The 14,268-nt window shown below is 68.1% G+C and overlaps 2 protein-coding genes across 2 annotated transcripts; one reads left to right on the forward strand and one right to left on the reverse strand.

Annotated features, from left to right (window-relative positions):
* Positions 1-2,443: 2,443 nt before the first annotated feature.
* APLN (apelin) lies at positions 2,444-7,452 on the reverse strand (the record flags this gene model as incomplete). Its single annotated transcript, XM_083796913.1, has 7 exons — positions 2,444-3,059; positions 3,154-3,316; positions 3,649-3,933; positions 4,122-4,290; positions 4,399-4,574; positions 6,153-6,168; positions 7,273-7,452. The coding sequence occupies 6 exons, from the start codon at positions 7,450-7,452 to the stop codon at positions 3,159-3,161; spliced, it is 984 nt and encodes a 327-aa protein (XP_083653039.1). The 3' UTR covers positions 2,444-3,059; positions 3,154-3,158.
* A 1,492-nt stretch (positions 7,453-8,944) lies between these two features.
* XPNPEP2 (X-prolyl aminopeptidase 2) lies at positions 8,945-14,259 on the forward strand. The gene is made up of 21 exons (XM_083796751.1): positions 8,945-9,191; positions 9,618-9,691; positions 9,794-9,904; positions 9,985-10,048; positions 10,189-10,293; positions 10,370-10,456; positions 10,575-10,721; positions 10,800-10,901; positions 11,013-11,094; positions 11,436-11,631; positions 11,730-11,819; positions 11,935-12,044; positions 12,136-12,213; positions 12,299-12,370; positions 12,470-12,530; positions 12,664-12,733; positions 12,819-12,923; positions 13,065-13,124; positions 13,319-13,395; positions 13,655-13,753; positions 13,942-14,259. Exons 1-21 carry the CDS (start codon positions 9,146-9,148, stop codon positions 14,149-14,151), a joined length of 2,046 nt encoding a protein of 681 aa, XP_083652877.1. The 5' UTR covers positions 8,945-9,145; the 3' UTR covers positions 14,152-14,259.
* Positions 14,260-14,268: the final 9 nt, after the last annotated feature.

A 14,268-nucleotide genomic window follows, 5' to 3' on the forward strand; every position in this document is an offset into this window, starting at 1 on the left:
CCTCCAGCCCCGCTGGCTCGGCATCTGGAGCAGCAGCGGAGAAAGCCGGCCGCATCCTGCCGCAGGAAACGGCCACCAGTGTCATCTCCATCTGCTTCCTGCCTGCTCCTTGAGTGCAGGGCTGTGCCCAGGCAGCTGCTCCCGGCCTCGTCACGGAGGGGACCGGTGCAAGGTGCCGGCATTGTTCCCGTGGCCGCTGCATTCCTGCCACTGCCGGCGGAAATGCCGGAGAGGGCGCGAAGCCCTGCGGCTCCCGTGGGACGGGCTGAGGGCTGGGCCCGTGCATCCTCAAGGCTTGGCCATGGCCATGGCGCTCCTTGGAGGGCCTTGGAGCTCTGAGCAGTGCATGGGGATGGGGGCTTGAATGTGCCCAGCAAAGTGTCTGTGTGGTGGGGCTGGTGGCACCCCAGCGGTGTGTGCCAGCTATGAGTGGTGTGGCTCAACCTGTGGTTTTGGCACAGCCACCGTCCCCTGCCCAGCCTGCATGTCCAGCGCTGAGCCCTGGCCATCCCCTGGGATGCAGCCAGAGGTCCCCAAGAAGCAGAGGCCTGCAGCGGTGGCTCATCCCTCTCCCATCCCCTCTCCCAGCACACCCAGCACCCTTGCTTCCCAACTGGGCCAGCTTGGACCCAGCAAAGCCCCCGTCCTGGCCGTGCCAGGACAGGCACCTGCACACGTGCCCAGCCAGGCACTGGGGTGGAAGCTGTGCGCCCTCCCAGCCTCTGCCCCCAGCTGCTGAGACCTCACAGCCCCTCCGGCTTCAGCACTTGCAGCAGCCGCTGCCGGCAGCGTGCGAGGGAGCTGGCACGGTGCACGGCACGCGGCGCACGGGGACGGCGGAGGAGCCCGGCAGCCCCCACCTGCCTGCAGGCAGCAGGCCAAGCCAGGAAAAGCCAGAGATTCCTTCGCTTTCCCGGCCCAGGAGCCTTTTCCTCCGGCACCGGCTGGCCACAGCCCAACCGGGGGGACCTCCCCGGCCTCCCCCTTCCAGGGCAGAGATGGGGCCAGCAGGGTTGGGGCGGTTGGGCTGCGGCCAGGGCACCGCATCCTGCCTCTCCCCCATCGTGGCACCCGGTGGCATGGCAGCCCCCGGCCCGCGGGAGGGGAAAACCCAGCGGGGCCCACACGGGATGCACGGGGCGGGCGCAGGCGTGCGGCCGGGCGGGAGCGCGCTGGCGCGTGGCCGGGGAGCGCATCCCTCCCGCTCCCCAAGGATGAGCTCATGGAGGCCAGCTGGACCCAGCCCCGCTTCCCCCGGGCCCCTGCTCCCAGCCCCGCAGCTGCAGCCTTTCCGCCCCTCCGTGGCCCCGTTAACCCCCTCCCCACCAGTGCTGACGCCCCTGCCCCTGCCTGCGGGACCCCCCAACATGGTGCCCCCAGCCCTCATTTTCCTGGGGCTCCCGTGCCCCAGCAGTTCGGGGTGCCCAGCACCGCTCCGGGGGGTTGGGGGAGACAGGAGGGGTCCCATCCCTTTGCAGGGCTCAGCCACCGATCCACATGCAAGACCCCCTCAGCCCTAAGCCGCTGCCCCTCTCCACGGGCATGTGAGGGACCAGGGAGGGGGAAAACAGGGACAGAGAGAGCAGGAATGAGCATGCAGGGAACCGGGACACCAGGGATGGGGATGCCAGGGACCAGGTGCCTGCAGCTGCTCGCCTGCCGGGGCCCGTGGGGATGGGGACACCAGAGAGGAGGACACCAGGAATTGGGACGCCAGGGACAGGGACTCCAGGGACAGGGATGTCAGGAATAGAGACAACAGGGACAGAGATGCCAGGGACAGGGATGCCAGGAATAGAGACACCAGAGACAGGGATGACAGGGACAGGGACGCCAGGAATAGAGACACCAGGAATAAGGACACTAGAGATAGGAATGCCAGGGACAGGGATGCCAGGGAGGGGGATGCTGGGGACGAGGATGCCAGGGAGGGGGGTGCCAGAGGCCAGGCACCCACAGCTGCTCCCCTGTGGCCAGCGGGGCTGGTGGTGTTAGGCTGGGGGAGGGCAGGTCCGGCAGCCCCAGGGCATGACGGCACAAGAGCCAAAGGTGCCCAGGACATGGTCTCACAGAACCCGGGCAGCTCCAGCAGCTGCAGCAGTGCCCGTCCCGTCCTGTCCCATCGCCCCATGCCCCCCCAGGGCCGGGCACAGGCTGAGGCCCCTCTCCCCACGCTGGGTGCTGCACCCACCCGGCACCGATCGCCAGTAACCACAGCAACGAGAAACCGCTTTCAGCTGGTGAGATGCACAAGCCCCAGCCCCGGCTGCCGTTGCAGCATCGGGTACGCCATCAGCACCCGGAGGGACGGGGACGGAGACCGGGACGGGACAGGTTGTCCCCCTCGCAGGGCACCAAGCATCTCTCCACGGCCCCAAGGGCTGCAGACCTTGTCCCAGCCCCTGGTCCAGCCACCCAGCCGCCACCGCGCCAAAAACAAGCGTTTATTGTCATCATAGCTCTTTATTATAAAGACGTATTTACACAGAACAAATCTTTACAGACACGAGAGACACGGTGACCGACAGGGCCCGGCACCACGACTAAGGCCCTCCTTTGGCATACGTTAGTGCTTCACACAGAGACCCCCCACAGGCACCCCACGGGTGGGCACCCCACGCCCCGGGGGTCCCGCAGAGGTGGCTCTGCCGCCAGGGAGGGGAGGGCAGCTCACGCGGGGTTAGCACCACGCGAATAAATAGACCCTCCCCAGCCACGCTGCCGGGGCAGGTGGGCGACAGGGACGGGGCAGGGCTCCTGCGGGGCCGCGGGGAGCTCCTCCGCCCGACAAAGTGCTTTGCGCAAAGCCCCCAGACCCGGCGAGCCGGGAACGGGGCACGGGGGCAGCGCCCCAGCTCCGCCGTGAGCTGCCCGCGAGGCGGCGAGGGGACGCGGTGGTACCCACGGGACACGGCCCGGGGGCCAGCCACGGCGGTGGAGGTGACGCCAGCCCGGGGCTCGCGGGTGGGACCCCACGCGCGGGGCTCAGGGCCGAGCAGACCGGGCTAGGCAGCGGGGCTGGCAGCGGGGCGCGCGTCCCTGGAGGGCTGGTGGCGACCCTGCAACAAGAGCGAAGTGCGGTGCGATGAGCCCCAGCCCGGCAGCACCGTGCGTTGTCCCCGCGTCCCCCCCCCGAGCCCCACCGCCACTCACCTGGGTCAGAAGGGCATGGGGCCCTTGTGGGACAGCCGGGGCCGGGGCCGGCGGAGCCTCCGCCACCCGCCCGCCCGCTGCCCGGCCCCGCGCCGCGCACCCCGCGGCCGCACCAGGGTTCGGATGCGGCCCTGCTCCGGACCCGTCCCATCCGGCACCGGCCCTGGGACGGCAAGAAGAGCGTTAGCCGTGTGTCCCCCCCCGCCCCAACCTGCACGAGGGATGGGGATGCTGCGGCGCTCGGCCCAAAGCGGGCAGGGCCGGGCGGCACCGTTTCCTGAATTGCCCCCGGCAGAAGCCGTTCGCCAGCCGAGTGCTTCCTGCACCGGGGCGGCCGGGCCACCTGCACGGAGCGCGGCCGCTGCCAAGGGCACGGCACGGCCCCGGCTCCCCGGCTCGGCTCCCCAGCTCCCCCCCTGCCCATCCCAAAGCCCCCCCGGCTCCCCGGCGCCCCGCGGCCCCCTCCCCGCCTGCCCGGTCCCCGCCGCAGCGGACCTCGGCCGGCACCTGGGGGCTCGGGGGCTGCGACCCCCGGCTCGCACGGCCGCCGCCGCGCCCGCCGCCCGCCCGACGGGACCCCGGCACCCCGTGGCACGGCCGCCTCCCGGGGACCTCCGCGGGCCGTCGCCCGGCCCCGCCGCCCCGGGGCGGACAGAGCGGGGTTTGTTGCCGCCCTGAAAAGCGCTTTGTCCTCCCCCCGGGGGGCCGCCGGCTCCCTGCCAGCCCCCGGCCGCCCCCGGCCGCTCCGCCCCGCAGCGGGCCCCGCTCCCCCGCGCCGCACTCACCCGCGGCGGCGGCCAGGGCGAGGCAGAGCAGCAGCAGCAGCAGCAGCAGCAGCAGCGCCAGCAGCCGGCGCCGCTCCGCCATGCTCCGCCGGGCGCGGGGTGCGCGGCTCCGCCGGGCTCGGGGCGGCGGCGGCGGCGGCGGCGGCGGGGGGGGGGAGCGGCGGAGGCGGCGGCGGCGGCGGCGGTGGCGGCCCCGCTCCGGGATCGCCGCATTTGTAGGCGGCGAGAGCCCGGCCCGGCCCCGCCGCACGCCCGCCCCGGGGGGGCTCCGCCGCCCGCCCCGCTCCGCCCCCTCCGCCCGCGGCGGCCGAGCCCCCCCCGGGACCCCCCCCCCCCCGCGGTCCCTCGCAGGCTGTTCGTGGGGAGACGGGACCCCCCGGCTTGGGGCAACCCCCCCCCCGGGGTGCCGTCCTGGCCCCGGCCCTCCCGGTGCCGCTCCGGGGATGCAGAGCCCCGGTACCCCCCGGGACGCGCCGGGCAGCCGGCTGGGGCCGGGGGGCTGCGGGCTGAGCGCGCCGGCTGCGGGCACAAGGCCGGGGGAGCCGATGGGATGCATCCGCGGGTCCCGAGGGAGCCGGTGGGTGTAGCTGCTAAGCCTCTCTCCGTCATATTTGAGCCCGGTGAAGTTCCCTCTGACTGGAAGAGGGGAAACGTAGCCCCCGTTTTTAAGAGGGGAAAAAGGGAAGACCTGGGGAACTACAGGCCAGGCGGTCTCACCTCTGTGCCCAGCAAGACCACGGAGCAGATCCTCCTGGAAACTGTGCTAAGGCCCGTGGAAAATAAGGAGGTGACTGGTGACAGCGAACAGGGCTTCACTAAGGGCAGATCGTGCCTGAAAAATCTGGGGGCCTTCTACAGTGGGGTTACAGCACTGGTGGATAGGGGAGGAACAACTGACATCATCTACCTGGACTTGTGTAAGGCACTTGATGCTGTCCCCCATGGTATCCTTGTCTCTAAACTGGGGAGAAATGGGTGTGATGGAAGGACCACTCGGTGGGCGAGGATTTGGCTGGATGGTCGCACTCCAAGAGCTGCGGTCAGCGGCTCAGTGCCCAGGTGGAGATCCGTGACAAGCGGTGTTCCTCGGGGGCCAGTGCTGGGACCAGCACTGTTTAGCATCTTTGTCGGTGGCACAGAGAGTGGGATCAAGTGCACCCTGTTTGCAAACAGCACCGAGCTGTGTGGTGCGGTCAGTACGCAGGAGGGAAGGGATGCCACCCAGAGGGACCTGGGCAGGCCTGAGAGGTGGGGCTGTGCCAACCTCGTGAGACCAAGCACAAGGTCCCGCAGCTGGGCCGGGGCAATCCCAAGCACAAACACAGGCTGGGCGGGGAATGGATGGAGAGCAGCCCTGAGGAGAAGGACCTGGGGGTGTTGGTGGATGAGAAGCTCGACATGAGCCAACAACGTGCGCTTGCAGCCCAGAAAGCCAACCGTGTGCTGGGCTGCACCAACAGCAGCGTTGCCAGCAGGCTGAGGGAGGGGATTGTCTCCCTCTGCTCTGCTCTCGTCAGACCCCACCTGGAGCCCTGCGCTCAGCTCTGGGGCCCCAGCACAAAGAAGGCTGAGGAGGGGCTCCCTGTGAGGGACTGTAGTGATAGAACAAGGTAATGGCTTTAAACTAAAAGAGGGTAGGTTTATATTGGGTATAAGGAAGAAATTCTTCACTGTGAGGGCAGTGAGGCACTGAACAGGCTGCACAGAGGAGCTGTGGATGCCCCGTCCCTGGAGATGTTCAAGGCCAGGTTAGTTGGGGCTCTGGGCATCCTGGGCTGGTGGGAGGGGTCCCTGCCCACGGCAGGGGGTTGGAACTGGGTGGGCTTTGAGGCCCCTGCCAACCTGAACCGTTCTGTGAGCCTGTGATTCTCTCATTCCATGGCTGTGCCCTTGCTGCAAAGAAGACCGGGAGTGCCCTGGGCTGCAGCAGGCATGGCAGCAGGTGGAGGAAGGTGAGCCCTCCCCCCAGCTCAGCGCAGGTGAGGCCACACCTGAAGCACCATGCCCAGCTCAGGGCTCCTCAGTACAAGGGCAACACAGACACACATACACCGGACAGGGTCTGACGAAGGGCCAGAGAGATGACTCGGGGCCTGGAGTATCTCTCCCGTGGCAAAAGGCTGAGCGAGCTGGGACCCTTCCACGTAGAGAAGAGAAGGCCCAGGCGGGACCAGGGGTTGCATGTGTGGAGTGTGGAACGAGTGGAAATCTTACCGAAGGCTATAAAGACCTGAAAGGAGAGTGCAAAGAGGACAGAGACAGGCTCTTCTGAAGATGATGATTGCAACAACAGGACAAGAGGCAATAGGCAAAAACTGGAACACGGCATGTTATGTCTGACCTTCAGGAACCCCATTTTACTGTGAGGGCGACCAGAGAGGCTATGGAGTCTCCCTCCTTGGCAAGATTTAAAAGCAGGTGGAAAGTGGTCCTGGGCAACCTGCTCTGGGTGTCCCTGCCTGAGCAGAGGCTTGGACCAGGTGACCTGGAGAGGTCCCTTCCGACCTCAACGCTTCCGTGCAGACCAGGGCAGCAGAGGTGCAAGACACCGGCACAAGGCACCCCAAAACTGCCTCCGTAAGGTCACCAAAGCGGTAACGACTGAGGCACAGCCAGGACACGAGTGGGGATCCACGGATGGACAAAGGGAGGTCACAGCTCCACGCCCCACAGGGGGGTCCCCACAGCCGTGATGCGACAGCTCCTGTAGGTACCCACATGGTGGAAGCCGAGACACCCACGCAGGCAGGAGCTGGGGGTGCCTTGGCGACAGGGTGGCGACCCCCGTGTCCCCCCGCGTCGTGTCCATCAGGCAGGGGCTCCCAGCCTCTCCGTCACGGGGGGGGATTTTCTCTGGATATCAGAATACCTAGCGCCCTTGCTTCCGCATTCCTGGGGCCGCAGCGGGCTCCCTCCCGCCCCGCGCGCGTCCTGTTTGCTCGGGCGCATCACCCCGGCCTGAGTCACGCCGCGGCCCCGCAGGTGGCGGAAGGCTAACAATAGCCCACAAAGGGAGGATGTCTCCCCCAAGCCTTCCTCTGGCCCCGTCTTCGAGGAAACCTCCCGCGGGAGGGACGGGCCCCACCGGACGCGCGGCGGTGGATGAGCCTCGTCCGGTTGACGCTGCCCGGCTCGCGGCGGCCCCCGGTGAGCGCCTTGGGGGGGTCCCCAAGGGGGCGGCCGGAGCTGGGGGAGGATGCGCAGCAGATGTAGAGCTTGGTGATGTGGTTTAGCGGAGGACTTGTTAGGTTAGAGGTTGGACTGGATGATCTCGGAGGTCTCTTCCAACCTGGATGATTCGGTGATGCGGTGATTAGCGCGGTTCGCTAATTACCAGGATGGAAGCAAAGCGCTGCCTGATGGTCGCCGTGACAACCTGCGTGACGCATCCTCGAGAAACTTTTCGTGCCCGTAACCGACTGCGGGCGGCCTCGGTGTCGCTGCTGTCCCCTGTCCCCCACCCGGCCCTGTCCTGCCCCTGCTCGGAGCTCCGGGGCACGGACCCCCCCGGCATGCCCCCTCCGCCGCCCCAGCCCAAGGAGAACCCAAAGGGGGGCCCCGGGGAGGTGACCCCGGCCCAGGCAGGAGCGGGCACGGACCCACGGACCCACCCGTGACACGACCGCGCCCGGTCTCGGCGTGGCTGCAGGCACGGGGGCGATGCCCCCGGCTCCTGCTGCTGCCCCCCCGCTCCCCGCCGGGCTCCGCAGGGGCTGGGGCAGGGGACAGGGGACGGGGACGGGGGACAGGGCCCCGCGGCGGGGTCGTGGTGCCACCTCGTGGCCGGCAGCACCCCAGCGGCACGGCCGGGGGCGCAGCATCCCTGCCTGCTGCGGGGGGTGGCACGGGGGGGGGGGGCCGGGGCAGAGGGCAAGAACTCGCGTGGGAGATGCCCCGGGACAGGGGCCAGCCGGCAGAGCCCCCCCTGCCCATCGCACGGGGCCCGCAGGGACGCCGAGCCCGCTGCCCAGCTGGTGTCTTCTCAGGGAGGTTTGCTTGTAAAGCATCAGTTTGTTTACTGTAGGACCTACCGGACGTCCAGCAGCTTGCATCCTGCAGCACGAGGTCCTGCTGCCACGGCACTGGAGGGGGCTGGCACTGCACTTCTCCCCCCACCACCCTCGGATGGGCACCGCTGCAGCCGGGCTTTCTCTTCGGCAGCGGCGGAGCGGTCATAAAACCAGCCGGAGGAAATACGTGCGCCATAAACGTGGCAGGCCCCGGGCTCGAGGCTCGTTATGCCTCGCATCAGCTCTTTTTGCAAGGTGGAGACCACGGCGGTCCCGAGCACACAGGCTCGGAGGGACGAAGGGCACAGCCCAGCCGGCACCGCCCTCGGGTGCGGGCGCTGGTCCCCAGGCCGTGCGCATGGTTTGGTGTCCTGCCTGCATGGGGTAGCCCAACCTGATCACCTCCAGCACGCTCCCTCCCTCCGTACGCTGCTGCCAAATGTGCCTCCTATCTTGTCAGGATGCTAAAATATTCCTTTTGTCTCCTTGGCCAGCGTTTCAAACCCGGCGCACTAATGGGAGCTGAATTTATTATTCCTGTTACTCCATTAGCCAGACCGCGCACTCTCACTAGTGCTGAAGGCATTATGTGCTTACACTCAAGGCCCTGCACATATTTCTGCTTGCCCAGAAACTCTTACGCACATACTGGGGAGAGTTTCAGGAGCTCAGCTCAGCCCCCCAGCCCCTTTGCCATAGCACAGCACCCTGGATGCCCTCACCGCATCCCCATCTCGGCGCAACCCGACGAGCGCTGACGTTTCGCTGAGCCGGGTGAGGACGGTGCCATGCCCACAACCCCACTCCACGGGACAGCCTCTCCCCCGGGGGGTGTTTCTGGACAAGGGGTTCCCCGGGGGCACAGGGGACGCGGTACCCCACAGAGCTCTTCATGCTGGGTTAGCACCCCGGGCAGCTGGGACCTGCCAGGCTGAGCTGGCACAGCTCCACCTCTGCTTCCAGGAGGATCTTTGGACTTTGTGCGCATTTGGCTGTTTACTGTTATCTGGTTATCTAGAAGGGAGAAGCACTCAGTGAATAGGGCAACGACCCCCCCATATTTGCTCGGGGGCCTTGGCTCTGTCATCCAGCATCCCTCCGCCCCTGGGGCAAAGGCGCAGGAGGAGGGACCTGTCACCCCCGGCACTGCCGAAACGTCCCTTCCTCTGCCAGCAGCTCGGGGACTGCCGAGCAGCCATGCAGCCCTCCCGGTGGATCGCAGCCTGGCTGCTCCTTCTCCAGGGTATGTGGGAGACGTCCCCGTGGCAGGGCTGGGCGGGGGCGGGGACCAGATCCAGGGACCCCCATCCAGCCCCAGCATGGTGCACCTCAGTGTTTTGCTTGCCTGGTGGGGGTGAAGCATGGGTGGGTTTTCCCTTGGGGGGCTGTTCTGCTGCTCCAGCCCCAGGGCACACCCCTGGCTCCCAGACAGGTCCCAGCCCCAGGGATGCTCAGCACGGGGCTGGCTCCTGCCTGCTCCCCAATGCCTCACCTGTGCCTTGTGACCATCCTGCTGTGCCCATCGTGGCCATCCCACCTTGCCCTTCGTGGACATCCCGCTGTGCCCAGGGGTCCATTCCCCAAGTTATGCCAGGGGCATGAGCCTCTGCCTGGGGCTGACCAGGAGCTGGAGCCCCTGCTGAGGCTCTGGCCTCCCCCTGCACCCCAGCCTGCACCCCAGGACGCTCGCAGCAGGCCGCCTCCCCCAGGACCGACATTCGGGACTGCTCTGTGAACCCACCGGTGAGTCCCCCCTGCTGTGCACAGTGCCTGCCCCCCCTGGAGAGCCCCATGCAGGGCTCTCCCCCCCCCCCCAAACCCTTGTCTCCCTCCTTGTGCCACCAGTACCTGCCCCCCACGGCCACCAACACCACGGCGCGGCTCGCCGCTCTGCGGGATGCCATGCGCGCCCACAGCACCCACGCCTACATCGTGCCCTCCACGGACGCCCACATGGTAAGGGGGCAGCCCCCCCGTGCCCCAGGCTGCGGGACAGCACCCCCAGCCGCTTCTCATGGCTCCATCCTCGTCTCCAGAGCGAGTACATCGCCGAGCGGGATTCCCGTCTGGGCTGGCTGACCGGCTTCACCGGCTCTGCGGGTGAGAGCATCCTCGCCACCGCGGGGACCTGCCCGCGGCCGCTGGGCTTCCCACCCTGGGGGGTCCCCGGGGGCATCTGCAGGACCTGGGGGAGCCTGGCAGGGGGAGAGGCGATGCCTGAGTCCCCGCTGCCACCCCAGGCACCGTCGTGGTGACACAGGACAGGGCGGCCCTGTGGACCGACAGCCGCTACTGGACGCAGGCAGAGCGGCAGCTGGACTGCAACTGGGAGCTGCAGAGGACAAGTCAGTGCGGGCAGGGCGGGGGGGCTGGGGGGGTCCCCGCTCCTGGGCCCCCGCCACCTGCCTCTCTCTCTTGCAGCATGGATCCAGTACATTGGGCAGTGGATCCTGGAGTCGGTTCCTGCAGGGGGCAATGTCAGCCTGGACCCCTTCCTCTTCTCCATCGGTAAGGTTGGTCGGCACGGGGGGGGCCCTGCCTGATGGGGTGCACGAGTGGCCCCTGGGTGTGGCGAGGGAGGTCTTTGCTGCATGCCCCCCCCCCATGGGCTGCTTTTCCCCTTCAGACACCTGGAACAGCTACAGCCAGGCTCTACAGGGCTCCGGCAGGGCCTTGCTGCCCATGGAGACCAACCTCGTGGACCAAGCGTGGGGGGACCAGAGACCCCCTCCGGCCTCCAGCGAGATCTACAGCCTCCCGGCAGAGTTCACAGGTACGCCTGCCCCCACCCAAACCCCCTGGCCGCGGGGCGGGGGGTCCAAGCTGAGCCGCTGGCTCTCCCCCCTCCCAGGGAGCAGCTGGCAGGAGAAGGTGGCCGGGATCCGGCAGCAGATGGCGGAGCACACCCGGAGGCCCACGGCCGTGCTGCTCTCGGGGCTGGAGGAGACCGCCTGTGAGTAGCCACGGCGGTGCTGCCGTCGGTGCCAGGGCTGCGGCACCGCCGAGAGCTGGGGCAGCGGGGCCACTGGTGGACACGGGTTCTGATGCCTCCCTCCCCCGGCAGGGCTCTTCAACCTCCGTGGAGATGACATCCCCTACAACCCTGTCTTCTACTCCTACACGCTCCTGACCAGCACCAACATAAGGTGGGCAGCACCTACCTGTGGGGACGGGCCACTGCCAGGGCCCTGCCCCGATCCTCTTCCCTTCTGCCATGAAGCCCCCCTTCAACCCTTCCCCAACGCCTGGCGCACCCCACTGTGTCCAGCCCCGTTGCACCCCCCTCTCCAAGCCCCACACCGTTCCCAGGCCTGGCCCTGTCCCTCCCAGCACAGCCTCAGCTCCAGCCTCATCCCTCCCGATAAAACCCCGGGGTCCAGCCCCCCCCCCCCCCCAGCACAAGCCCCCAGCCCCTTCCCCTCCACTGCTGTGCCCCCATGGCCGGGCCGGGGGGGGCCAGGGGAGCCAGCCCACGTCCTGCCCCCAGCCTGTTCGTGGACGAGGCGCGCCTGACGGCAGAGGCACGGCAGTCGCTGCGGGCTGACTGCCCCGGGCCGCTCTGCGTGGAGCTGCGGAACTACAGCCAGGCGCGTGCCCACCTCCAGCGCTACGCCCAGGGCAACGTCACGGTCTGGCTCGGCACCGAGTACACCACCTACGGCCTCTACGGCGTCGTTCCCCAGGTGAGGCTGCACCGCCCGTGGCCGCGGCCTCCCCGGAGGCCGGCTGCTGGGGCTGGGGGCGGGGGGTGGGTGGCCATGCCCCACCGTCTCCTTCGCAGGAGAAGCTGCTGGAGGACAGCTACTCCCCGGTGATGCTGGCCAAGGCTGTGAAGAACAACAAGGAGCAGGAGCTGTTGCGAGCTGCTCACGTAAGGGCTGTCCCCATCTCCTCACCCAGCAGCAGAAGGGGGGTGGGGGGGGGGGCTCCTTTGGGTGCCGTTCCCCCCCCCACGCTCCCGCCCGATGCCAATGGGCTGTGCCCAGGTTCGGGACGCGGTGGCTGTCATCCAGTACCTGCTGTGGTTGGAGAAGATGGTGCCGCAGGGGCAGGTGGACGAGTTTTTGGGTGCCCGCCACATCGATGCCCTCCGACGGTCAGTGCCGCCCACCCACCGCTGCAACCGGGGGGTGCCAGCACAGGGTGGCAGGGACCCCTCCGGCATCTCCCCCCCCGCTGCCTTCCAGGGCCCAGCAGCACAGCCACGGGCCCAGCTTCGAGTCCATCTCCGCCAGCGGGCTCAACGCAGCGCTCGCCCACTACAGGTGTGGGGTCAGGGGCTGGGGATGCGGAGCTGCCGGGGCCTCCCGGGTACCATGGCGGGGGCTCTCACCCCCCTCCCCTCCCCAGCCCATCCAACACCAGCAAACGGACGCTGTCGGTGGATGAGATGTACCTGTCGGACACCGGCGGGCAGTACCTGTGCGTATCCCACCCCGTCCCCCCGTCCCACCGTGCCCCTATCGTGGCTGCGCCCAGCCCTGCAGGAGTCAGGGCCCCTGCTCATGTCCCCCTTTGCAGGGATGGCACCACAGACATCACGCGGACCATGCACTGGGGCACCCCGACCCCACTCCAGAAGGTGCTGGCACCGTGGGGCCATCCCAGCCGTGGAGCTGGGGCTGTTGCCAGAGGCTGAGGCTGGATGTGCTGGGGGGGGGGGGAACGGGGACATCCGTGCAGCACCATGCTCAGCACCCCCTTGCCGCTCTTAGGAAGCCTACACCCGCGTGCTGATGGGCAACATTGACCTCTCCCGCCTCGTCTTCCCGCCCAACACGGCCGGTGGGTGCCACGTCTGGCACGGGGGGAGCAGGGCAGGGGGTGCCCTCACTGCTCTCCAGCCCCATCCCATGTCCTCATCCTCCAGGGAGAAACGTGGAGTCCTTTGCCCGCCGGGCGCTCTGGGACGTGGGGCTCAACTACGGCCACGGGACCGGCCATGGCATCGGCAACTTCCTCTCGGTCCATGAGTGTAGGTGCTGGGGGCCAGCTCCGGGACACAGGGACAGGGCTCACAGGGGGCTTGTCACAGCCCAGCCCTGCCGCTCGCTGCGGGCAGGCACCCCCTGAGTGTGTCTCCCCCTTCCCGTAACCCACCCGGTGTCCCCCACAGGGCCCGTGGGTTTCCAGTCCAACAACGTGCCGCTGACTGCGGGCATGTTCACGTCCATCGGTAGGTGCACCCGGCGCGGGTCCTGCCAGCCTCAGGCTCTAGGGGATGGCCCTGGTGTCACGGGGCTGTGCCAAGGAAGTGGGTCCCCAACTTTCTGCCCCTCTGGGGAGCCAGTCCAGGGCTCTCCACAGGCGGGGATGGGCTGGGGGGGCTGCTGGGGCGTGGGACTTGCTGGGCACTGCTCCTGTCCTCAGAGCCCGGCTACTACCGGGATGGAGAGTTTGGGATCCGCATCGAGGACATCGCCCTCGTGGTGGAGGCGCAGACCAAGGTAACGCTGTCCCTGCTCACCCAGCTGCCCGAGGAGCCTGGAGCTGCCTCCTCTCCCCAGACCAACTTTCATTCCCAGGGCTCTGCATCAGGCTGGGGGGCACAGGGGTGGGCAAGGGGGCTTGGGCACAGTGCAGGGGTGGCAGGGGATGAGGTGGCACGGGCCTCTCCCCTGCTCCCATCACTAGACAGGTAGTGCCGGGGGGGGCTGCACCAGGCAAGGAGTGGGGGGCACCCACCTCACAGCCTTCCCCCAGCAGCACCCGACCGGGGAGGAGCCCTTCCTGACCTTCGAGGTGGTGTCGCTGGTGCCCTACGACCGCAACCTCATCGACGTCAGCCTCCTGTCGCAGGAGCAGGTACAGGGCGCTGGGAGTGGGTGAATGGGAAACCAGGGCAAACGGAGCCAGGGTGGGCAAACGGGGCTGAGGCAGGGATGGACACGTGGACAGAGAGGTGCAGAGGGGCCTGGGGACAGGGCTGGGGCAGGTGAATGGGCTGGGACCACCAGGATGGTCCTCTGCAGCTGCCTGATACCCGGCTGCAGATAAAGTACCTGAACGCCTACTACGAGACCATCCGGGCACGCGTGGGGCCGGAGCTGCAGCGGCAGCAGCTGGAGGAGGAGTACCGCTGGCTGCAGAGGAACACCGAGCCCTTCCCGCTGGCCAGCACCGGCACCGCCGCCGCCGCCACGCTGGGCACGCTGGCCATCAGCTCACTCGTCTCCATGCTGCTCGCTGAGCTGCAGGCCTGATCCTGACTCCTCCCCTGCCGAGGCAGCTTCTTCTCACCACCACTCACTTCCTTGTTTTGCCTTTTTTTTTTTTTATTTTCATCCTTGCAATTAAACAGTGTCAACACCGACGGGGGC

Source organism: Anser anser (genome assembly GCF_964211835.1).
Source record: "Anser anser genome assembly, chromosome: 13".
NCBI classification, from domain to species: Eukaryota; Metazoa; Chordata; class Aves; order Anseriformes; family Anatidae; genus Anser; species Anser anser.

Coding starts and splice junctions, on each gene's coding strand:
- XPNPEP2 (XM_083796751.1), top strand. CDS start 9,146: ATGCAGCCCTCCCGGTGGATCGCAGCCTGGCTGCTCCTTCTCCAGG. Junction 11,820..11,934: donor AGCTGTTGCGAGCTGCTCAC/GTAAGGGCTGTC, acceptor GGCTGTGCCCAG/GTTCGGGACGCGGTGGCTGT. Junction 13,754..13,941: donor GCCTCCTGTCGCAGGAGCAG/GTACAGGGCGCT, acceptor ACCCGGCTGCAG/ATAAAGTACCTGAACGCCTA.